This window comes from Danio rerio, chromosome 6 (genome assembly GCF_049306965.1).
Source record: "Danio rerio strain Tuebingen ecotype United States chromosome 6, GRCz12tu, whole genome shotgun sequence".
Lineage (NCBI taxonomy): Eukaryota > Metazoa > Chordata > Actinopteri > Cypriniformes > Danionidae > Danio > Danio rerio.
Window position 1 is genome coordinate 10,297,897 of NC_133181.1, and position 27,165 is coordinate 10,325,061.

Sequence of the window (27,165 nt, forward strand, 5' to 3'; positions counted from 1 at the left end):
AGAAATTTAGAAACATCCGGCCAGGCAAAGTTTTTGTCCAATTTTGGTAAGTATGCGAATTGTAGCCTCAGTTTCCTGTTCTTAGCTGACAGGAGTAGCACCCAGTGTGTTGTTCTGCTGCTGTAGCCCATCTGCCTCAAGGTTTAACGTGTTGTGCGTTCCGAGATACTCTTCTGCATACCACGGTTGTAACGAGTGGTTATTTGAGTTACTGTTGACCTTTTATCAGCTCAAACCAGTCTGGCCATTCTCCTCTGACCTCTGGCATCAACAAGACATTTGTGGCCACAGAACTGCTGCTCACAGGATATTTTCTTTTTTTTTTTCAGACCATTCTCTGAATTTCTAGAGATTGTTGTGTATGAAATTCCCAATTAAGTAAAAGTAATTAATTACGTTTATATATATATCATAACCATTTCTCAGTTGCCACTTAATTTGGCGTTTTAGTGGCATTCCAGTAATTACATTAAATATTTTATTTTACTATAAATGGCTGTCAGAATATTTCAGCACCACACTTTTATATATATATATAAAAGTGTGGTGCTGAAATATTCTGACAGCCATTTATAGTAAAATAAAATATTTAATGTAATTACTGGAATGCCACTAAAACGCCAAATTAAGTGGCAACTGAGAAATGGTTATGATTTGTTATGTATAGGTTATATAAAGCTTTATTATGTGAGTCCACACATCACAATAATTCATTCTTAAAACATGATTAAAAATTACTTTTAAAGAAAAACTTTTAAAAGTGTGTTAAGATGCTGTCATGAAAGTGTACTATCAGGTGGCCTTTTATTTCATGAGAATGATCTTATCTGCTGCTTTTAGTCATTAGTATGGTAGAAAATGAAAATTGGCTTTTCCGGTGAGAGAAGAGATTAAATATGAATTAAATGAGATTAAATATGTGAATAGACATGCACAAAACCTTTTAACTTTCAAAATCTCTGCTGCCTTTGCAGGCCATAGACTGGTTACAGGAAACAGGAGAGTATTTTCTATCTACACACACATCATCTGGTGAAACCAGCGAAAAAGCTCAGGAACTACTTAAAGAATATGAAGATTTCCGTGTGTCTGCTAAGGTAAAGAATCCTGTCATTCATGATAATTATTTAAAAATTCTGTAATCATGTGCTCATTGGTATGTTGTTGCAAAATCTTGTGCTTCCATGTAACAAAACACAATAATTATTGTTATCGCAATGATAGTACACGATAGGGTTCATATGGTCATGAAAACCTGTAAAAGTCATTGAATTTTGACATGGCATTTTTAAAAAAAAGTCAAAAGTCATAGAAATTAAGGTAAGGTAAAACTTTATTGTCCCAGTTAGGAAAATTTGTCTTGGGCTCTTGCCTTCAGCTGCAGTCATCACAAACATGGAAAAAAATAACCATACAAAAAACACATAAATAGTATATAAATAAATAAATCTATTCCCCACCTCCATATATACACATAAATAAGCAAAGCAGTTATTCTTAGTCTAAGTCACCACTATTATATAATGGCTTAATCCTTAATTGCGGATAAAAGGAATTTTTATATCTGTTTAATCTACTGCAAGGTACTCTGAACCTTCTTCCCGAAGCTAACAACTTATACTCCTGTGAAACATCACAAACTATTTAAACATTAGTTTAACAAATATCTGTATAGTTGAATATAGGTTCGTTTTTGTGTTCTGTCCTTGGCCAAAAACGTGCTCTAACATTATTATTGCTGTGTAAGCATAATCTAAATAAACTTTACATAGATATAAAAACCCATTTAAACTACACAGATTGTTGTGTGTTTTATGATATGGTGTATTTAATTTGATTGTGCATTGTTTGTCGTATTATATACCACCTATACATAGACATTACATTAAACATTAGGTCATGAAAATTTACTTGAAAGTTCTGAAAAAGTCATAGAATTTTATTCATTCAATCAATTTCGTTCAGCTTAGTCTCTATTTCAAGGTCACCACAGGGTAATGAACCGCCAACTATTCTAGCATATGTATTAGGCAGTGGATGCCCTTCCAGCTGGAACCCAGTATTGGGAAACACTCATAAACACTTATTCACACACACACACACACACACACACACACACACACAGGCAATTTAGTTTTTTCAATACTCCTGTATCGCATGTGTTTGGACTGTGGAGGAAACCGGAGCATCCAGAGGAAACCCATGCCAACACGGGAAGAATGTGCAAATCCCACACAGAAATGTCAACTTTATTTAGTTAGTAGTTAGTAGCACCCAGAAGAAACCCACCCCAACACGGCGAGAACATGCAAACTCCACACAGAAATGCCAACTCACCAAGCCGAGGCTCGAACCAGCGACCTTCTTGCTGTGAGGCAATAGTGATACCCACTGCGCCACTGGTTTTAGGTGGAGTCTAACAGTATTGAAGTATTGAAATTCAACAATAAGATGTACAATAACAGTGCATAGTCTTTATTGTATAAATAATTAAACAACTAATCTTCCCTAAAGTGGCATACTTTATAATTTCTTGTGCTCAAATGGTTTACATTAACTTAAAATCTTAGTTACATGCCTTAAAAACAGGCACACACACATGAAAAAAATCCTTTTTAATTAACACAAATACAATTCATATTGTTTTGGCATATTAACAGCTCCATATGGTTCCTGGGTAATTCTAATACCAAATTAAAATTGAGATTCCTTCGATGCGACTATTACAGATTCGCACATTGCAATATCGATGCTGAAACGATATATTGTGCAGCCCTAATTTGGGGTGTTTTAAAGTCTAAAGGTTTTCACCATGACATAGTTTTTTTAATTAGCTCAGAAAATGATCTATTACCTTTTTAGTTTAGTAAGATCATAATGAAGATATACAGTATATTTTTTAAATGGCTGATAAAATAGCATTTTGTAATTTAGTTATATTGTAAGAAATATCGTTAATGCAATGCTCAACAATATCCCAGTGTCCCTAGAAATGATTGCAATCTGTTGTCTCTGAGCGGATGCTGGTTCTTCTGTGTTCAGCAAACGCAGGAGAAGGTGAAGCTGTTGATCCAGCTGGCCGGCAGTCTGGTGGAGAAAGGCCATGTTCATGTGACGGAGCTCAAGAGATGGGTTTCCACTGTGGACAGACGCTACAGAGATTTCTCCATGCGAATGGGTCATTACCGCTGCAGCCTGGACCGGGCGCTAGGGGTTTGTTCTGAGGTGAGAGGCTGATTAAAGTCTTTTTATGATGCATATCTGCCATTTATTCTTCCTTTCAGGTATTCTTTAATATATTTACAATGGTGCTTTTAATATTGCGTTTGCCATTATTTGGACCTGAGTGTCTTTTGCTAATCAAAGAAATTATTTGAACAATTATTTGAACAAAAACAGCATCAATACATGATTGATCAGCATTACATTAGCCATGAGAATACATTTTAATATGGTAATACATTTCTCATTTATTAACAGTGTGCACTGTTATTAATAATGTTTTTTTGCTCCTTTTTTGTGGGATATTTTGTAGAATTAATGTTCCGAATTCTTTGATGAGTAGGCTGTTCAAGTTTGTTTGAAATGAAAATATTTTATAACATTTTGTATACGTTAATTGTCATTTTTAATTAGTTTAATGAGTGCTATCTTAAAAATAAAGAAATATTTAAATGTATTACTTAAAAAAAAAAATATATATATATAGGGATGTAACGGTATCAGAATTTCACGGTACGGTAATACCTCGGTATGAATGTCACGGTACGGTATTTATTGAATCATTTACAGGAAAAAAAAAACTTTTGAAAATACTCCAAAAAAGTGCCAAAAGTGTCAATGACATACAAATTAGCCATCTATCTGTAAGCTTTGAAACAGGAACTTCAATTTTAATAACAAAAAATTATTAAACCATGTAAAAAAATAAAGTTTCAATTTAGTATTGTTGAAAACTCATCACATTCAACATTTAATCACTCACTTAGATAGAGATGGGTTTAAAGAAAAATTATCATATAATTATAATCTGGTAAAAGCTGGTATCTCTGGGTATTTACAATGTCCCCTGCAACAGAAAAAACCCCTCTCATTTGGGACTGAGGTTTCTGGGACAAGAGAGATATGACTTGGCCCATGTTGACAGCAGTGGGGTAACGTTGTGCATTGTCTTTCCCCCACTTGAGAAGACAAACCATGAGTGAGATAGAGGTCTCTTTGCGGTACAAGTCAATGTCTGCATCAATCTGAACAGTGCTGTGTTTCTGCAGTCCCCATGACTGTTACTAGTCGTATTCCCCAACTTGCAGGCACGTGCACACATAGGGCTCAACCTGTGCAGTGCACATGCCCTTTTTAGTCTTGGATAGAAAATGCCCTTCCAAAACGATCAAAAGTGCCCCCGCGACGCGACAAAACCTCCGTCCAGTCCAGCCCTTCAGTAGGCGCGCGACAACACCTCTCTTGGTATGCGCGCTCAACCCCCCCCCCCCTCGGCGCTTTACAATACGCGCGCCACAACACAGCTGATCAGAACGCGCGCGACAGCACCGCTATTCAGCACGCGCGCGGCGACAACACCCGCTTTAGGTTCGATCATTTCCATCTTTTTTTCATCTCCGCTACTAGCAGCACACTCCATTTCCGCATTACTGGATCTGTAGCGACAACAGACCGCAAAGGATTATGGCCACGCCGGGGCTGATGGGAAATGAAGTTTCAGCTACCTCCCGTTCGCTTCATTCGCCTGAGCAAATTTTCTCTGAAGATCTATAGTTTTACGGAGTCATGCGACTTCGGTAATATCGAAAAAATTTAATATTGCGGTATGACGGTATTTACAATACCGTTACATCCCTATATATATATATATATATATATATATATATATGTGTGTGTGTGTGTGTGTGTGTGTGTGTGTGTGTGTGTGTGTGTGTGTGTGTGTGTGTGTGTATATATATATATATATGTGTGTGTCATTATGTATATATGAATATGTATATAATGTCATTTGAAGGCAGAAGGCATTTACTGAGTGAGTGACGGCTAGTATTGAGCAATCCATTCGCGTTCAGTTATAAAGCAGTGGACCAATCAGAAGAGCATTTTAAATCATTCTTGAGCACTGCCTTTCGGGTCTTAGGTGCAAAGATGCATTCTGCGTGAATGTCTTTTGAATCTGTGCATGTTGTGAACATTTTGCAGTGAATTATGCACAAATACCCCCAAATATATATGTTGAGATTGCACAGATAAAATTTTGGGCGCATATGTGACCAAAACGATCACAATTTTAAGCCCTGCTATTATAAAATAACCAATGTTTTTACATTAAAATTTTTCCTTTCTATCACGATTATAACACAATATTCACAATATATTCACAACATTAGTGTAGTTTCTGTATGTTCAACAAATGCAGTCTTGAAAAGAAAAACAAATATCTGAATCTTATTTATTTCAAATGTCTGACGGCAATTATACTTGATTAATTGTTTACATCCTGTTCGACTTTATCACGATCAAAAGTTAAAAGACCTTTAAAAAAATCATGATGTTATTTTAAATTTATCTTTAACGTCACTAACAGGACAACAAAGATCTGGAACTGGACATTATCCCTGCCAACCTGACCCACACTGACCCAGAGGTCAACCTCAACGACCCCGACCACGAAGTCAATGAAGAAAAGAAGAAATCCGCCAGAAAAAAAGAGTGAGTCATGAAATCACTGAGAGAAAGAGAGATGTGAAATATAATTCAGTAGACACGGGTTAAGTCCCAAAGTGAACCACAAATCACAGCTTCCTCTTCATACAAAATCCTTTATAATCTAAATCATTTCCTGAGGAATTAGCTTTGTGTTCGGAAGTGCTGTCTCAGGCGTTCTTCTCGTGTCTGAATGTCTGTAATTTGCTGGCTGTTTTGCTCTCTCTGTAGATACATTATGGCTGAGCTGCTGCAGACAGAAAGAGCTTATGTGCGAGACCTACAGGAGTGTTTGGAGGTGAGAGTGTTTCTTCAGAAGCTTTAAAGGTTTTCTTTGTAATCCCAGAGTGTCGTGGCTTTTGATGGGAGGAATCATGTTTGCAGTTACAGTTGAAGTCACAATTATTCGCCCTCATTTGGAAAATTTTTGAAAAAAAATTCACAGGATGTTTAACAGAGCAAGGAAATTTTCACAATATTTCCTATAATATTTTTTATATATTTTATTTTATTTCGGCTAAGATGAAAGGAGTATAATTTAAAAAAGATATATAATTTTATAATTTTAAAATATATAATTTTAAGGCCAATATTATTAGCCTCCTTAAGCAGTACTTTTATACAACGACAAATGTTTTTACACCGCATGACTATCTGGACTAGCGTTCTGTCGCTGCTGTGTTTACACTGCAGAATGGATCAGTGACAGGGGATTTCACATAACATGACTTTACAATAGGAAAATTCATAGATATATACACTAAATATTGCATATGGATCCTGTGCATGCATCAAATCCGCCACCATATTTGTACAGTGCTCCCAGGACAAATGTCATTGAACCGCACTAGACTAGACTATAGCCAATCTGAAGATGCTGAACTTTAACGCTGTGTGCAGGTGTAGTAACGAGCAAACAAATAAAACAAAGCACAAAAGGCAGAACATTTCATCGGTAAGATTTCGTTTTTTTTTTTTTACAATTTTGTATGTTACGAACTTTTTATTCGTTATTGATGATTATACAGTCACTCACTGCACTGACAGTAAGGCAAAGTAGCACCAACTCACTAAATACTAGGCTTATGCTAATTTTGTTGAATAAAATCTGCAAAAATGTAAATTAAATATGACAACAAGACGCTGCAGTACTAGAAACTTGTATTATTGTCGGCTAAGTGAAGTAACACCTAAGCTGCGTCCCAAATCGCATACACTATTCTACGCCGTTTTTTTTGTATGAATAGTGTAAGTAGTGTGTTTACACTGAAAACTCTAAAAATAATAAGTGCACTTTTATTACTCGGATGATGCACTTATTCAGCCGCTAAAATGAAGTGTGAATTGATGGACACTTCACGCACTCAACGACCGCAGTTTTGCTCACGGGGTGGAAGGGGCGGAGCTATCAGGCGCACATGTTGGATAACTATTTTGGATGGTGAAAGCAAAATTGTCCTACAAGAGTTATTATAGCGCCTCCCGATGGTGAATGTGGTGATACTCAAAGCAGATATTATTTGATAGTTTGGTAATTTATTTCAATGATTTGGCGGCTCTATTGACGCATTCCTTCAAATGGACGACATTAGGATAGGCGACATTGAATGTAAATATCTATATGGAAGAATCACAGATAACTTTATCCTGATTTGCAAACTACAGTACATCTCACAACCAAACACATGCGAGAAGTGACATAGAAACAACGTTACACAAAGGTCACGTATTATCTCTTTTGGTATTACCTATATAATGAAAAAGAAGCCTTTAGGGGGGTAGAAAATGTACTTATTTTGTTCACTTGGCTTTTGAAGGGAATTAACAACTTCTCTTAAATTTTTTTTCTTTTTTGACCCAGTTGTGACATTGCTCAGATGACACGTCAAACAGACACAGCGCTCCTGCCAAATTTACACTAGTTTTTCTTTGGGTCCAAATAGACCGAAAAGAAGCCCTTTTTAATTCCCCCATCCCCCCACTGGCCTGCATATACCTACACTAGAAAATGCTGCTCTCTCATTGGCTGCAGGTAATCGCTGATGTTATTTTCAATCAGGACACATTTCATTGAATGATTTTGGATCGTCGAAAGCTCCAAATATTTACCATGCCAAATATCTCAAGGGTGTCTGGGACTCATCGGCGATTCTCATATAAAGTCTTTGATAGTGCACACTGTGGGATTGTTAATCACGTGAACGAGCAGTGATTTGCCTGTCAATTTAGGCATTTGTTGGCGAATTCTCAAAACCTGTCGTCCAGTCAAAATCAGGGCTACAATCATGCAGTCTGAACTCGGCATTATTCACCTGATTAATCTACTTAAGGATATAAATGACACTTTAAGCTGAATACTAGTATCTTGGAAATATCTAGTACAATATTATGTACTGTTAAGGCAAAAAGAAATCAGTTTATAGAAATAAATTATTTAAATAATTATGTTTAGAAATGTGTTATTAAATATACAGGGTAATTCAGGACTTCAGCTGTATGTACTGCACTTTGTCTAAAATGCTGCCTATTAACCATTCCATGTGCATTTGTTTGTAGACTTTTTTCTGGGAAATGACAAGCGGCGTAGAGGTCCCATCTGGAATTGCAAACAAGGAACATGTCATTTTTGGGAATATTCAGGAGATTTATGACTTCCACAACAAGTATGTGTACATTTTCTGATTGATTTGCATATGAAAAAAATCTTTTTTTTAAGAAGTGATTTTGTTAGCTAAAACTATTAAACTTTTTTTTTTTTTTGTAAAATAAAATGCTTACTGAAATAAATTAAAGCTTTATAGAAATATTTTTTAAATTCATTTAAGTTACTAACAAACACTATAACTCTATTTGAAATAATACTAAATTTACAATGATCTTAAAGGGATACTACATAATTTATTTATTTTCCTCCTAATTTTCACAAGGGAGTTCTCGATCAATGCTATTGGTTCGGGCTGGGGTGCGTCAGGCCAAGCTCCTCAATCCGGGTGATGTCATGTAATTTGCAACTAACGCGTGAAGATGATGTAACGCTCTCCACATGTAGCGAAACCATAGACTGAAACAGACAGCAAAATGTGAAATGTTAGATTTAGGATTCCTGCATATACCCTGTATATGGAAAATATATATATATTTTACGATTGATTGGGATGATTCTGTAGGGGAGTGTATCTGCATAAAATATCATAAACAATCTAGAAGCATAGATAAACTCAATAAAGAAAAAGATACAAATTAAATAAACTGCGTTTTATTCTTTTCCGATGAGTCTAAATTGATTCAGGTATACAGTAATTGAATAATCAAATGTAAAATAATATTGCATAGTCTTTGTTTGTAAACAATTCAATAAATTTAATTGATGAATGATACAATTTCTGATGTCTTTATGCTTTTAGAAAATCCTCACACAGTCACAGGCACACTCACAAAACCCTTGCGTAATGATAAATTATAATCCAGACTCAACATTGCATATACTCGCGATGTGATTATTGCGTATGATCACATTACGATATCGATGCTGAAACGATATATTGTGCAGACATATCCAGAATTTTGTTATTTATTTTGACATTTCCACATTTTCGGGGGGTAAACTTACCTCTTACCGCATTTACCGTATCTTTTTATTCTCCTCATTTTTGGTATGTCTTTAACAGTAAGTTTGGCTAATAGAAACTATTAATATATGTTTAAAACCATTTAACAGTAAATATTTTACTAACATAACAACAACTAACATAATACTAACATTTCTGTTGAACAGCAACTGCTGATATGTCTTAGGGTTGTTAACTAGGAAAAACCCCCTTAGCTGGACAACAGCCTGGCAACCATTCATTTTGATACAACAACTTGCATTACTAATGTTTTCTTGTTGTTTTCACAGTATTTTTTTGAAAGAGCTGGAAAATTATGAGCAGCTTCCAGAAGATGTGGGCCATTGTTTTGTCACATGGGTGAGATACAGATTAATCATCGGTCTCTTTCTTTTCCTTCAGGTTTTCTTTTGTTTTGAGGACATATTGTGATTTGAGAATGGGCGTTTTGGTGCTCATTATTTAAATTTCGAAAGGTCTAAAATGTTAAAATTCAACTGTGAAGTATTAATGTTTGAGCAGTAGCTTCTGGTAATTTCAAAAAGTTTGTAATATAAATATTAAATGTGTTTGTTTCCATATTCTTTAGGCTGATAAATTCCACATGTACGTCACCTACTGCAAAAACAAGCCTGACTCCAGTCAGCTGATCCAGGGCCAGGCCGGCAGGTTCTTTGATGTGAGTTGACTCTTTTGGAGATCTGTGTGACACAGCGATAGAGATGATAGAGATGAAAGAAAGATCAGACAGGGGGCGTTAGAGAGCTGATATCATTCACTTTGACTACTCATTGATATTTTTCAAAGTGTGTAATGTAGCTGTTCGTGAAAGTAAAAACAAAAAATGTCTCTCATAGCCAGACCTCAGACTGATGGCTGAATAATGGTCTGGGAACTTTGGTCGCTTTGAATGATCAAGGACCACCCAGGATGATACTTTACTGACAGGTTAACCAACCAAAAACCTTTTGCTTTATGCCGTGTCATGTTTAGGGGTTTGGAAGTGTCCACAGATTAACAGCCTGGCATGCATGCAGCCGTGCTTCATTCATTCACAAAAGTATTCAAAAGTTCTCAATAAACTTATTGATCCCAGGGTGTCCGCTGGGTCTTAAAAAGTTCAGAAAACAAATTTTAGGTCTTAAAGTCTTAAATTCACTGATATATTTTGTAGTAGGTCTTAAATCTTTTTAAACAGGACTTAATTTTAAAGCTATTCAACTGGGCTGACATCTATCTAATGGCCAACAATACATCTCAATAAAACTTAATTTTTTATATTTAAGTTTTTTATTGCAAAGAGAAACAATTCAAAACAGCTGTTACGCATTTTACAACATATTCCCCATTAGATTCCCTAATAAGGGAAGGAAAACAAAAACAAAAGAAAAAAACGAATTACAAAAACAAATACAGAATTCCTGATGAGAATATTAGGCTGATAGAAAAAATTCTTAGTGTTTAACCCTGTATAAGTCATTCAATCATTCATAATCCTTCAGGTTAGTCCCTTTATTCATCAGGGGTTCCACAGCGGAATGAACCGCCAACTTATCCAGCATATGTTTTACACAGCGGATGGCTTTCCAGCTGCAACCCAGTACTGGGAAACACCCATACACACTCATATTCACACACATTCATACATTACGGACAATTTAGTTTATTCGATTCACCTATAGCGCATGTCTTTGGACTGTGGGGGAATCCGAAGCACCTGGAGGAAAACATGCAAACTCCACACAGAAAAACCAACTGACCTGGCTGGGATTCGAACAAGTGACCTTCTTGCTGTTAGGCGACAGTGCTAACCACTGAGCCATCGTGTCACCACCCTGTGTAAGTCTAAAATTTGATTCTTAATGGTCTTTAAAGGGTTTTAAAAAGTATTAAATTTGACTTTAAAACTGGCAGGATCTGTCAACAGAACATAAAGGAAATCAGTAGGACATGTGCAGTACATAGACGTGTACTTGGCTTGCGCCGACATATGATTCTGACAGTACAGTATGATAACTTTGGATAAAAATATCCCAGTTTCTCTGTATTGTGATTACTGCACTAAAATATGCTTTTATTAATTGTCTGGGTAAAAAACTGCTTTTTCCCATTAAACACAATATATTTTATTTGAAAAAATATTTAAAATATTTGATGTGGTTAACTTTTAATATGGATGTCTTTTTGCTTGTGGAGACACAAAAAACACACAAAAATAATGTATATACCGCAGAAACAGTATAACTGAAAATTTTACCGGTTTTAGAACTAATCATCCCATCTTGGGTAATCATCCTACGTCGGTTTTTAATCATCCAATGTGTTTCGTATTTTTAATAGGTGTGTTTTCTTAATGGTACCTACATTTGATTTTTTTAATTAAAAAAAGCCTCAGGTAGGCGGCACGGTGGCTCAGTGGACAGCACTGTTGCCTCACAGCAAGAAGTTCGCTTGTTCGAGTACTGCTTGGGCCAATTGCCGTTTCTTTGTGGAGTTTGCATGTTCTCTCTATGTTTGCGTCGGTTTCCTCTGGATGATCCAGTTTTTCCCACAGTCCAAAGACATTCGCTATAGGTAAATTGAATAAACTAAATTGGCTGTAGTGTATGAGTGTGTGTGAATGAGAGTGTGTAAAGGTGTTTCCCAGTACTGGGTTGTGCCTGGAATAGCATCCGCTGAATAAAACATATGCCAGAATAGTTGGTGGGTCATTCTGCTGTGGTGACCTTTGATAAATCAGAGACTAAGCTGAAGGAGAACTTATGAATGAATGCCGTAGGTATGAAATAGGCTGTAGTGTGTTGGAGAAAGTGTAAAGCTGTGCCTTTGTTTAAGGTATGGTTACGTGTTTAAGCTATAGAAACAAAAGCTACTACTTTGGTACTTTGGTTACTTTGGTGTAAGCATGTGTCTAAAGTGTGCAAGCAATAGGCAAAAACTAATGTCATAAACATGTGCATTCCTGAGGATAATTACAGTATGTTTGCATTATTTCTCACAGGAGATACAGCGGCGACATGGACTGGCAAATTCGATCTCATCATACCTGATCAAACCTGTTCAGAGAATCACCAAATACCAGCTTTTGCTAAAGGTGTTAATTGTTCAGTATTGCCTAATGTGTTGTAATAATCACGTCCTTTTAAACGCATTGAGTTTGCAGCTCTAAATGGGTGTTTGTTTGTCTGCATGTTTGTGAGCAGGAGTTGCTGACGTGCTGTGAGGAAGGCAAAGGAGAAATAAAGGAGGGTTTGGAGGTGATGCTCAGTGTGCCTAAACGTGCTAATGACGCCATGCACGTCAGCATGCTGGAGGGTGAGAGATCATCACAGCAGCTCTGCTGCTCAAAATGGAACTATATGTGCACTAGAGATTTTCCTTCTGCACTTCTTTAATTGTTAAATAGCTTTTCAAATATTTTCTTATGATTTCTATGATTATTTATTTGCCAGTTTATGTGTTGTTTAACTTTGTTTACATTATCCACAATTATTAGTTTTGTTATTAGTTATTAGAATATTTTTATTCATTTCTCAGTGAATATAGGGGTGCTCAACCCTGTTCCTGGAGATCTACCTTCCTGCAAAGTTCAGTTCCAACCCTGATCAAACACACCTGCCTGTAATTCTCAAGTACTGTTCAGGTCATAATTAATTAGTTCAGGTGTGTTTGATTATGGTTGGACCTAGATCTGCAGGAAGGTGGATCTCCAGGAACAGGGTTGAGCACCCCTGATAAAGACAATGTATTGTAGTGCATTTAAACAGATATATTAAACAGATATATATTTATTAAAATCATATTTTAGTCACCAAACATATTTAGAAATTAAAAGATAATATAATTAAATTCAAGCAAAATACTGCAAAAAAAAAAAATTACAACCTACAAAATTTCAACAAAATTTTAAATTTCTTTTGCTTCTCTTGATTTTTCCTTTTTTTAAATTTGTATTTAACATTTTTTCTATAACGTATACATTTGTGTGTACTAGTTTTTGGAACATTGTAAGTTATTTTGTTTGTTAAAAAAGGGGAGGGGCTACTCTATGTTCCACCCTCTTTTCATATTTCAGTTGGGATTACGTCAAACACTGAATAAAAAATGCACTTTTTGAAAGCAATTCATGGGTCCTTTACATACAATTTGACAGATTTTGATAGAAAATGCTGAATTTTTAAATCATTTGAAAGTAGCTTCTTATGCTCACCAAGACTCATTTGATCAAAAATACAGTAAAACCTTAATATTATTACAGTTTAAAATAACATTATTATAATTATAAACATTTAAACATTAGCTGCTTTGCATTATTGGGTGAGTAAATGATTCCAAATAACAGCATTTTGAATTTGAATAGAAAGTACATTAAGCATTCAATTAATTTCAAGTTTATTTGTGTAGCGCTTTTCACAATAATTATTATTTCAAGGTAGCTTTACCAAAAGTGAGCTCACTGGTGCCGCTGTCTTGTGGCTGCCATTATTATCTAAGTGGATGCTGCACACTGGTGGTGGTGTGGAAAACTCCCCCACCCCCAATTCGTGATTGTAAAGCACTTTGGGTGTATGGCCATACATGATATTGTTTACTAATAACTCTAACTAATTAACTACAGTAGTAGCTAATTACCAATAACTTTTAACAGTTAAAGATAATAAGCTATTACCATCACATTATGCATCCTTAAGTGTTATTTATTTTTTATTTTTCTCATCCTCAACTTTCAACAGCAGCTTTTCTTGGATTGAAAATTATGCAGCTTCGAAAAATGTAAAAAAAAAAATGTTTCATGAGCAACACATGAGCATACTTTGTGAGATGATTTCTAAAGGATTATGTGACGTTTAAGACTGGAGAATTGATGCTGAAAATGCAATTGTTTATCATCAAAGCAATAAATTCTAATGTAAAACATATTAAAATACTATACAGCTATTTCAAACTGTAATAATGTTTCACTACATTATTGTTTGTACTTTATCCATTGTGAATATAGGAGACTTCTTTCAACAACAACAAAACAAATAAGTATTCAAGATGTTTGTGTTATTTATTTATTTATTTGTATATTTATTTTTAATTACAGTACCTATATATTAGGTTGGTTACACTTTATTTTAAGGTGTCATTGTTACAGTATTACTATTCATTTATCTAAGTAGTAAATATATATATATATATATATATATATAGAATTATTAGCCCCTCTTTGAATATTTGTTTCTTTTTAAATATTTCCCAAATGGTGTTTAACAGAGCAAGGACATTTTCACAGTATGTCTGATAATATTTTTTTCTTCTGGAGAAGGTGATATTTGTTTTATTTCGGCTAGAATAAAAGCTGTTTTTAATTTTTTTAAAGACATTTTAGGGTCAAATTATTAGCCTCTTTAAGCTATACTGTAGTTTTTTTGATTGTCTGCAGAACAAACCATCGATATACAATAATGTGCCTAATTACCCTAACCTAATTAACCTAGTTAAGCATTCAAATGTCACTTTAGGTTGTATAGAAGTGTCTTGAAAAATATCTATTCAAATATTATTTACTGTCATCATGGTTAAAAATAAAATAATTCAGTTATTAGAAATGATTAGAAACACCGTTATGAAGCAAAAACACTAGGCCTCAAGATCCAGTTCATAAAAGTCTTGTGAACAAATGTTCTCTATGTGATTTACGGCTTGGTTTTAGTGACTTCAAAATTTTTTTCAAAAAGTTTTTCACTAACCATGCATAAACGTTTCATTCTCAAAAACACAAACACATACAAACATGCTGCTTTGGTATTATCGTAGCCCAGCTTGTGCTGTTTACAGTGTTATCACACTTAAGCCATTAATATGTTTTTAATATACTGAAAACAACACAAATGTCAGTGCATGTCATAACTTCTCCATGGCCCCAAAACACCCTTAGACCCCTGGGGGTTAAAACTATTGTGTTTATATATATATATATATATATATATATATATATATATATATATATATATATATATATATATATATATATACAGTTAAAGACAGAATTATTAGCCCCCCTAAATTATTATACCGCTTATTTATTTTTTCCTCAATTTCTGTTTAACGGAGAGAATTTTTTTTCAACACATTTCTAATCATAATAGTTTTAATAACTCATTTCTTATAACTGATTTATTTTATCTTTGCCATGATGACAGTAAATAATATTTTACTAGATATTTTTCAAGACACGTCTATACAACTTAAAGTGACATTTAAAGGCTTAACCGGGTTATTTAGGGTAACTAGGCAGGTTAGGGTAATTAGGCAATTTATTGTATAAGAGTGGTTTGTTTTGTAGATTATCGAGAAAAAAATTGCTTAAAGGGGCTAATAATTTTGTCCCTAAAATGGTGTTTAAAAAATGAATAACTACTTTTATTCTAGCCGAAATAAAACAAATAAGACTTTCACCAGAAGAAAAAATATTATCAGACATACTGTGAAAATTATGTTGCTCTGTTAAACATCATTTGAAAAATAATTTAAAAAGAAGAAAAAAATTTGAAGGGGGCTAATAATTCTGACTTCAACTGTATGTATATATGTGTTCATTTGAATGGTTTAATACTCTTTTACTTACACATTCTTAATGATCTTTAAAAACCACCAGCTACTCTTAAATACCTGCTTTGTAAATAATGCAATATCTAACTTAGTAATGAAAAATTAATAATTAACAAACAATTAAAATGCAATCATTAAGCACACTATGCATGTGCTTATAAGTCAAGAATACAGCATGTGTAGCTGTATTTATAAACTACTTCTGTTAATGTAGATGATGAATTAACTATTCGCTAATGCTTAATAAATGATTCATAGTGTGTAGTTATAATGTGGTATGGGGTTTGGCTTAGTTGCATGTAATTATGCATAATTAACTTTAATTATTATAATAATTACATACAATATGTGTAGCAAGGACACCTTCAAATAAAGCTTTACCACTTGTTTGCTTTTATTTCTATTTATTCTTTTGCATGATGAAGAAAAGTCATCAAAAAGAGATTTCAGAGCAATAATGAGCTGTCGAAATGTCAGTGATGTGTCTGTTAATATTTGTGCTTGTTTTTCTGCCATCAGGTTTTGATGAGAATCTGGCCGTACAGGGAGAGTTGATCCTGCAGGACACATTCCAGGTGTGGGACCCCAAATCTCTTATCCGCAAGGGCCGGGACCGCCATCTCTTCCTCTTTGAGATCTCACTCGTCTTCAGTAAGGAGATGAAAGACTCGTCTGGACGCACTAAATATGTTTACAAGAACAGGCTGCTGGTAAGAGAGATGACGCGCTGTCAACAAGTGTAACCACCCTCAATAAAATGACGCCTTTTTCACACTTTATTAGTGCGCCGTCAGTGCTAGTGGGAATTCTGATGTTTTTTGACAGACATCTGAGTTAGGAGTCACAGAACACATTGAAGGGGATCCATGTAAGTTTGCACTCTGGGCTGGACGGACGCCAACATCTGACAACAAAACAGTTCTTAAGGTAGGATGTACAGCAAAGTCAAATTTATTAGCCCTCATGTGAATTTTTTATCCTTTTTCAAATTTTTCCCAAATGATGTTTAACAGAGTAAGGAATTTTTCACAGTATTTCCTATATTTTTTCTTCTGGAGATAGTCTTATTTGTTTTATTTCGGCTAGAATAAAAGCAGTTTACATTTAAAAAAAAACATTTTAAGGTCAATTTTATTAGCCCCCTTAAACAATATATGTTTGGATTGTCTAAAAAACAAACCACTGTTATATAATGACTTGCCTAATTACCATAATTTGCCTAATTTACCTAATTAGCCCTTTAAATTGCATTTCAAGATGATTACTACTATCTTAAAAATATCTAGTAAAATATTATGCTTAGAATATTATATTATGTTTAGAAATATGTTGAAAAAATCTTCTCTGCATCAAACAGAAATTGGAGCAAAATATAAAGGAATTAAAATTGAGCAGGAGGGTTAATAAATTTGACTTCAGCTGAATGTGTGTATCAGTGTCAGGTTATATATGAAGAGTTCAGATGCAAAACCCATTAGTCCTCTTTTATTGCAAATGATTATTTTCTATCAGGCTCCTCTGATTAGATTCAGAAGTTTCATTTTATATATAATGATAAGGTTATTAGCTGGTAAATAAAATACCTTTTTATTTATTTCACTTTAGACAATTCTGTGGTTTTTAACAAAGTAGATTTTCTTTTGCATCAAAACCAGCTAAATGCGCTTCTGCTTTATTTTGCAAAAACTTCTAAATTCACATATTAGGATAAGACAGTGTAATTAAGTGAAAATCACTAAAGATGCAGTTAGAAATTATTTTTCCAAACATAAAACACATTTAACAAACCACCTAAAATTAAAAAAACATAAGTCTGTTAAATAAGTGCCGGTTCATTCCATTGTGATAAACCAGGCGAAAAGCAGAAGGAAAGTGAATAATTGAAACCTGTCAAGTTCATTAATTACAGTGGCGTAGCACAAAATGCGGAGGCCCCCCTGCAGGGATCGCTGACGGGGCCCCTGATGAAGAGGGGGGGGGATACGTCATACGTCAATTTGCATATCACTGACGTCATCACGTTTTTACCGTTTCTGTTTGTTTAACAGCCTATGGTTAATAAAGGGGTATTTATAATTGACCCGCTAGGGGGGTCTGAAAAGTCGCTAAATCTAGTGACAAAGTCGCTAAGTTGGCAACATTGGCGGCAAGCAATCAGAATGAAGTAGTCCACCGCTTGAGAGGTGTTCAGAGAACACAGACCTGTGAACTTTGGTTCCGACCACAGTTGTTCCCAAGAGTTTGATTATTGTGGTTGCCGTTGGATTTTCAATTATTGAAAACCGCGACGACGCGGGGCCCCCTAATCACGCGGGGCCCCCCCGCGGTGCGTGCCCTGCGGGCCCGTCCGCTACGCCACTGATTAATTAATAACATTAAAACTGACATTAATTCAATTTGAACAATCTGTTGTCATTTCTGAAATTTGGGATTTAGATTTAATGTAAGTAGAACAATGTAAACATTCTAATCTAAGCTTGGTAGATTCAAATAATGTAGAGTAAAACATTATGAAACATAAATATCTGTGCATTGTCCAATAATCTAAAAATCTTATCAGAAGTAAAGGTATTATAAATAATACAAATAATGTTTAGTTTTATTTTATTTATTTTTTTTAAAAATAGCTTACATTAGGAAATAAAACACAAGGTAGGCCTTCTCGGCAAAAAGGGGATGTCTCTCAGACACTTTTAGAAGCTGTCATTCATTCATTCTCACCATACTTAAGGTCTTGGTCTCTTGTTTATCCTTATAACATCCACGGCATCTTAACTCTGTCTTTCGTGATGCGCAGTTGCCGTTAAATGTATAGTAAATAGGACTCATTGAATGTAGCGTCGCTGCGCAAAAAAAAACTTTATGAATGCATGCATGAGTTTTGAGGTAAGGGATGTTTTCATTGGCCATTCACTGACAGCCGGAAAGGCTCATGCAATACATCAAACTCCATCTTTTAAAAAACTAAATCGTAAGCGGAATAAAACAGTCTCCTTATAAAAGCCATATCTTCAAAAAAGGCATATCAGCACGCTGCTACATTGAAAACATATGATTCGATTCACGCCTTCTGATTGGTTCTCGGGATATAGCAGCTTTTGCTGTCAAAGACAAGTGTGGTTTTAGCGGCTTTCGCCAACAAACTGGTATTTCTGAATGAGCTGACGCTGGGATTTAGATGATTTGAAGCAAATCTATTTGTTGATGGTGTGCTACGTGCCTGAAGCGGCTTTTGCATCTGAACTCTTCAGATATATATACAATACAGTTTTAAGTCTATCTTACTCTTAAAAATGCAAAAATAACATAACACATACTTTCACATTTATTTACTTAAAAAACATAAATATATTATTTTTATTATCAACACTGTAATACAATAGTGCTTTTTGTTTTACAAACAAATTTGTATCCCAATCAGGGATGAGATTAAGAGTACAATATTTTGTATAATAGCATTGATGATTTAACAAATGTTATATATCTTATTATGCTATAAAGGCAGTTGTATCATATTTAACACATTAATTATCACACATAAGACAAGGCACGTTTATTTATATAGCACATTTCATACACAGTGACAGTTAAAAGTGCTTCACATAAACAGGAATAAAAGAGACAAGTATAAGAAAATAAAAACAAATAATAAAAGTGATTAAAAACAGATTAAATGTGTTAAAACAGGTTATAAAAGGGAGAAAAACCCCACATGAATAGATTGATACAGTAATACAAACAATGTTCAACATCATCAAAACTTTCCTAAAAATCTGGGTAACACATTAGTTTAGGTCACAATTGAGGGTATTAACAAGCTATTAACTAACATTACTAGCTTATTAAACTACTACTAGCTGTTTAATTATAGTTAATAAGGTGGGTAGGATAAAAGATGCAGAATAAGACCGCACTTTATAACTAATAATGAACAGTTATGCCCCATTCACACGGGGCGTCAGTGTCAACGCTTCCCATTCACTTTGAATGGGTGATCTCAGGCGTTGCCGAACTGCATTGTGGATCCATCAGCGTCGCTTCAGAGGCATTGCTCGCTGCACAAGTTGGGACCAGCTCAACTTTTCAAGCGCCAACGGAAGCGTCAGCCAATCAGATAGCTGTATGCAAATACATCAGCTAGACAGTGGCCTATTGCTGACTGAATTTCATTGGCTGACGCTTCTATAACGATCGTTTCAGCCCCAACTTCAGACACGCCTTCAGTCAAGCGTTGACGCTGAAGCCCCGTGTGAATGGGGCGTTAATATCTTAATAATAGACATGTAATAAGCTAGTGGTTAAACAATCTGCTACATTCCTTCTGTCTTCTGATTTAAGATGAAATCTTGCAAATTAAATAGTAAAATAGGAAATAGTAAAATATATTGTCATCATGGCAAAAAAGAAAGAGAAATTAGTTCACATAAATGACTTCATTAAAATTATTTAAGATTTTCTCTCCGTTAAACAGCACTTGGGAAATGTTTAAAAAAGTTTGACCTTTAAACTATAAATATATAATTGAACTGTTCTATTAAAAATAAAATAAAAATATTATTTCAAATCAGGCATTAAAGTTTTAATGTATATATTTTTAATATATATATTCTTCTTCCTTATTTCTCAAATTAATTATGATAAGATTATTATTAGGTTTTATTTCCCAAAAAACTACAGAAATTCATCTTAATTAAGATGTATCATAATTAAACATTTTAATCAATAGACAACCTGGAAAAAATCTACTACTACTACTAAAACCTGAAAAATTGGAGTTGGGAGTATTTCGTCACACTTGGAGTCTGTGCTAAAATTTGCCTCAAGTGAATTTCTGACCATGATGCTCATGCTTTCGATCATTTGGGTGATGCAAGTTTAAATCTGGCTAGTGAAATCATGCATTTTCTCTCTTTTTGAACGCATTCTCTCATTGAACCGAAGGCCTCCAGTATAGAAGTGAAGCAGGAGTGGATCCGGAACATCAGGGAGGTTATTCAAGAGAGAACCGTTCACCTGAAGGGGGCGCTAAAGGAGCCCATACACGCTCCCAAAACCCCAGCCCGACAGCGCAGCATCAGCAAGAGGTATTTCTTCTTCCTCCTAAAACAGACCTTTCTTGTTTCCCAGACATTTTCGTCATCTAATACATCTGTACTGTCGAAATGCACAGCGCTTATTATAAGCTTATGATCTTTATCATCATCATAATTGCTGTTTTGACAATGGTGTGAGCTCACATTAAAAAAACTAAAATCATGAGAGTCTAAAAGTGTTTACTGTATGATGAAAAATGTTAAAATGCAGTCAGGATGACACTTTAGTTCAAGTCATGAAAACTCAACATATCCCTTTTCTGATTAGGCTTTTATTATGTTAATGGTATGAAATTTCGCACAAGCAAAATCACTCTTTTCACAAATATCGCTGGTTACACGTGGTTACAAGTGTATATAATATATATATATATATATATATATATATATATATATATATATATAAAATAATTGTATCATTAATCGCATTGAATCATAAGTTGAGTGAATTGTTACATCCCTAATCAATATCACACAGCGATATTTGAGAAAAGAGTGATTTATATATATATATATATATATATATATATATATATATATATCCATATATACATATATACATACACACACATATATATATATATATATATATATATATATGTATGTATATATATATATGTATATATATGTATATATATATATGTGTGTGTGTATATATATATATATATATATATATATATATATATATATATATATATATATATATATATATATATATATATATATATATATAAATGTATGTATATATATAAATGTATGTATATATTTTTTTCCTTTTTCTTTTTTTCATTGAATTTTCTGCATAATACATGACCTAAGGAAATTATTACTTAATTTTTTAAGAATTATTACTCAACACTACCCTAATAAACACTTTCCTTCCTCAACATCCCATAAGGCTAAGAGAAAGAATACATAATAAACAATTGAATAATCTAATAAATAATTGTAAGTAGAAAAAATAAACAATTACAAAAAAACCCCATAAATAATTACATTTTTCAGTTCAGTGTTCAGTTTAAAAAAAAAATATATATATATATATATACTCTTAAAATACTTTATTTATTGTAATACAAATAAGAAAACATCTATTATATTTTTTGTCAGTATCAAACATGCCATTTCTACTAGGTGTCTTGTAATAGTGTATGAAGTTATGCCGGAAATGATGTTTTTCATATTTCTTTCATCAGAGAAACTACTGAGGATGCGGACAGTCAGGGTGACGCCAGCAGCCAGCCAGACACCATCTCCATCGCTTCCCGGACCTCCCAGAACACTGTAGACAGCGACAAGGTTCAACTACACTACACTAACACAAAAACAACACAACAGTCCACCATGTAGAGCCAGTATATTGAGCTGTAGCAGCACAGTTGTGTTTATACCGAGCAGAATCCACACGTACCTGTTTTGCAGTGTTTGTTGTGCTCGACTGAACCCTACACAGTTGGCTTGCGTACTATAAATACACATGAGTGTTGTCTATTGGGTCACAATAGCACTTAACAAACTTACCCATTTAACAAACTGTATGTAGGTTACACGATGAATTAAGTATTTAAGTATTAAGTAATTATAATAATTTTAGATATACCTCTTGGTAAAAAACCCTGACAAAAATATATTTAGCTGTTTTTTTATGGACTTCTTTTCAGCACTAAATGTCATAAGGTGACTGACTGCTGTATTTTGTACCAGAACAATGCATTGTGGCTTTGACTCAGTGTGGGTGTCACAGCAAAAATAGACCCATCTAGTGTGAAACAGGGCCTCTGCTTTCAGAAATGTTTGTGTGTTTGGAAAATTGTGGTCCAACAGCAGTCACTCCCCTATGAAATATCTGCTTCTCGCATACATATATGTACGTCTGTTTAGACATCAAGCGACTTCATTTAGTGTGTGTGGCTTTAAATTGTGGACAAGTTCATGAGGACATAGTTTTATTTATCGAAGGAGCGGTAAGACTCTTGTTTAATTACATTTTTTACTATTTAAAATAATTACCTACTATTTTAATTTAAATAAAATATCATTTATTATTGTGATTTCACTTTTTTTGCATCCTTACTCCAGTTTTCAGTGTCAGATAGTCCTTCAGAAATCATATTATGCTAATTTGCTGCTCAAGAAACATTTCTTTTTGTTATTATTGAAAACAGATTTTAATATATTTGAAATGAGTGTATAAAGGAAGGACTTTTTACATCATTGATGAATAAAAGCATTACCTTAATAACCTTCAAACTACAACAATTATATATATATACTGTATATCAAGTTGTATATTTTTATTCTTTGTGTTTTTATATATATATATATATATATATATATATATATATATATATATATATATATATATATATATATAACTTTGTTAGTTTTTAATTACCCAATCTGCTTTAGTATTGAGAATTATGAAGTCTCTAGATCTCTAAATTGTATAAGTGTATTAGAACCGTATTTTAATAATAAAGTATATACAGTACACTCACCGGCCACTTTATTAGGTATTGTTTAACTGCTCGTTAACGGAAATTTCATATCAGCCAATCACATGGCAGCAAGTCAATGCATTTAGGCATGTAGACATGGTCAAGACGATCTACAGCAGTGTAAACCGAGCATCAGAATGAGGAAGAAAGGGGATTAAAGTGACTTTGAGCATGACATGGTTGTTGGTGCCAGACAGGCTGGTCTGAGTATTTCAGAAACTGCTGATCTACTGAAATTCTCACCCACAACCATCTCTAGGTTATACAGAGAATGGTCCAAAAAAGAGAAAATATTCATTGAGCGGCAGTTCTGTGGGCGCAAATGCCTTGTTGATGCTGGAGGTCATAGGAGAATGGCCAGACTGGTAAGAACTTATAGAAAGGCAACAGTAACTCAAGGTATGCAGAAGAGCATCTCTGAACGCACAACAAGTCCAAATTTGAGGCGGATGGGCTACAGCAGCAGAAGAAACTGAGGCTAAAGTTCACTCAGGCTCACAAAAATTGGACAATAGAAGATTGGAAAAACATTGCCTAGTTTGATGAGTCTCGATTTTTGCTGCAACATTTGGATGGTAGCGTCAGAATTTGGCGTCAACAACATGAGAGCATGAATCCATCCTGCCTTGTATCAACGGTTCAGGCTGGTGGTTATTTTGCGATGGTGTGGGGGATACTGGGCCCATTAGTTCCAATTGAGCACCATGTCAACACCACTGCCTACCTGAGTATTGTTGCTGACCATGTCCATCCTTATATGACCACAGTGTACCATCTTCTGATGGCTACTTCCAGCAGGATAACGCACCATGTCAAAAAGCGCGAATCATCTCAGACTGGTTTCTTAAACATGATTTCTGAAGGCAAAAGGGAGTATAACCCAGTACTACTAAGCTGTACCTAATAAAGTGGCCAATAATATGCACAGCTTGATCATATAAACCATTCATAATAATGTTTAAATAATCGTGACTACAGTATTGACCAAAATTGCTGTGATTACGATTTCTCCATAATAAAGCAGTCCCAGCAAATGGGCTTCAATAAAAGATGTTTTATGCTAATAAGAAAGTTTTGCATTCTGAAACTTACACAATGATTTGGACCTCTTATATGGTGAAAGAATGAAGGAGATTTGATTTCTCACTTCATGGCCCCTTTAATAATAGTGATAGAGAGCATTAGTATTTTCTAACACAGTTGCCCAAAATCTGTCAAACATCTGTGTGAATAAGTTTATTATTGAGACTCGCAGTTATTTTGTCAGCGGGGTGATTCATTTGCGCTTTTTTTCTCATCGCCTTCCTTGTTGGCTTGTATTTGTTATGTAATTCTCACCCCTGTCTGTCTAAATGTGATTCTGATTTGCTGTTATTCCCTTCCAATACTCCAGTGTGGCAAAAACAGTATCACTGCTCTTCATCTCTCCGTCTGTCATTTCTCTGTAATTTTATTATTACTTGCGTCTGCTCTTAACCTCAGGCCAGTCTCTCCACTCTTGTTTCATTCAACCATCCAATTACAGACAAAAAAAACCCACACACGTCTGAGTCAAGAGCAGCTCCTGTTTCCTAGAAACACGTTTTCTAACACACACTTTTGCCGGATCAGTTGTTTTGTGGTTGTTTGTGTGGTTTGTGTAGTCAAGACGTCGACTTGTGTCTGTCTTAGATGTTAAAGCACACCCACTGACCGCTCACCGACTGTCTGACGCTACATCTTACGCAAAATAACAAGTGCTAGCAGAAACCGCTAGTTTCAGTCTGATTGGCTTCTTAGAATGGCTTTATTCAGATTAGTGTGGTTTGCACGCACTGTCAAAAATGCAGGGTTCCACACAAATCCTTAATGTTGTCCCAACATAAATCGATTAAGTTAATGTAATCGTTTTTACAAATGTAAGTAGATTGAACATAAAACAATTAAGCTGTCAAAAAACTGTTGGATTGTGTTGTTTTTAACTCATTTTAACTCATATTTTGCATTAGCAGCACAAGTAATTTTTGAGTTAAGTTAAAGACTTTGATGTTTTAAAGAGAATATTAACTTTTCAGACTCTTTAACTACATTTTTTTTATCTGATCAAAGAACAGCCCGAATCTACAGCATGTTTGTATTCAAAAAAAGATTTCTGCTGCTTGTTCAATTGAATTATTAAAAAAATCGAAACAAAACAATTAATTATTTGAAAAATGAATTGCTTTATGTTCAATGCACTTAATCGTTAATAATCAACTTAATTTGTGTTGGGACAACTTAAATGAATTGTGTGGAACCCTGGATTTTTAGTGTGGAAAAGGGATTTAAAAGCTGCAGTGCAGTGTTAGTTCAAATTTTGATTAAGTCTATGTGCCCTATCATACACCCGGCACAATAAGGCTCAAGACTTGCTGGGAGTGATTCGTTGCTATTTTCAGACCAGCTCAATTATAATTTTCACATTTTGCGCCACGTTTAAATAGCATATCCATTTGCCCCACTTTGTCGACTCATGGGTGTTCCAGTTTAAAAAGCAGGTGTGTTAAGGCGCATTGTTGGCGCGCTGCAATTTTTAAGAACTGAAATACACCATTAAAATGTTACAAAAATGACCCAGATTTCTTTTTTTGTTCCAGTCTCTCCCAGTAAATGTGCCTGTCTCAGAATTTAATTTGTTAGATAAAATATTTGGAAAATTCATATGGCAGAAAAAGAAATCTAGGATAAAATATAAAACCTTGCTTTTATCAAAAGATAAAGGAGGTTTAGGCTTACCAAATCTAAAATATTACTACTGGGCAGCTCAATTAACCGCAATAGTAACTTGGATTAAAAATAATAAAGAATCAAGACGGGTCGAAATTGAACAAAGCACAATAAAAGAGACATCACTGTCCGTTCTACCTTTTATAAATGTAAAACAGGCTCCAAAAATTAAAATAGATAACCAATGGATAAAACATACTCTAAAAATTTGGAATAAAATAAAAAAAATGTTTGGAGGTCCAGAATCTATATCCAGGGCCATGCCTATAGTAGGAAACATTGAGTTTCTCCCATCTGTGTGGGATGGTGGATTTCGAATATGGGCAGATAAAGGTCTTATAACAATAAATCAGTTATTCGTTGGAAAAGAAATTAAATCATTCTCACAACTCCAAGAACAATTTAATATTTCACCAAAAGATATGTATAGGTTCTTCCAAATAAGACATTACATTACAAACCATAAAGAAAAAGCTCTAATCATGCAAGAACCAAATAAAATAGAGGAATACTTCATAAATATTACAGAAAAAAACACTCCAGCTAAAAATCACGTCTCCCATTTATACAAAAGATTACTAAATAATACTGTACAAAATACCGATCACGTTAAAGGAAAATGGGAACTAGAACTAAATACCATAATCGAGGATGAGGTCTGGACTGAGTTATGTGAAGGATGTCATAAAGGAATTAATAGTCAATTGTGGAAAGAATTTGATTGGAAAGTAAAAATGAGGTACTTTAATACTCCTTTTGTAATTTCTACATACGTAAAAGGACCATCGGTAGCTTTGTGTTGGAGAAAATGTGGTAAAATTGGAGACCATACCCACATTTTTTGGGACTGTCCTACGATTCTGTTTTTTTACGAGTTTTGGAAAAATGTTAAAAAAGAAATAGATAATATATTAG

The 27,165-nt window shown here is 34.3% G+C and overlaps 1 protein-coding gene across 2 annotated transcripts in view; it reads left to right on the plus strand.

Annotated features, from left to right (window-relative positions):
- kalrnb (kalirin RhoGEF kinase b) overlaps positions 1-27,165 on the plus strand; it is a 173,012-nt gene that overhangs the window by 88,010 nt on the left and 57,837 nt on the right. For both annotated transcript variants that reach the window (XM_068221789.2, NM_001327989.1), the window contains 13 exon segments: positions 975-1,097; positions 3,043-3,225; positions 5,591-5,715; positions 5,941-6,007; positions 8,266-8,372; positions 9,608-9,677; positions 9,907-9,996; positions 12,319-12,411; positions 12,521-12,632; positions 16,434-16,624; positions 16,740-16,841; positions 20,856-20,998; positions 22,204-22,306. In XM_068221789.2, the coding sequence (XP_068077890.2) occupies positions 975-1,097; positions 3,043-3,225; positions 5,591-5,715; positions 5,941-6,007; positions 8,266-8,372; positions 9,608-9,677; positions 9,907-9,996; positions 12,319-12,411; positions 12,521-12,632; positions 16,434-16,624; positions 16,740-16,841; positions 20,856-20,998; positions 22,204-22,306 (1,509 nt within the window).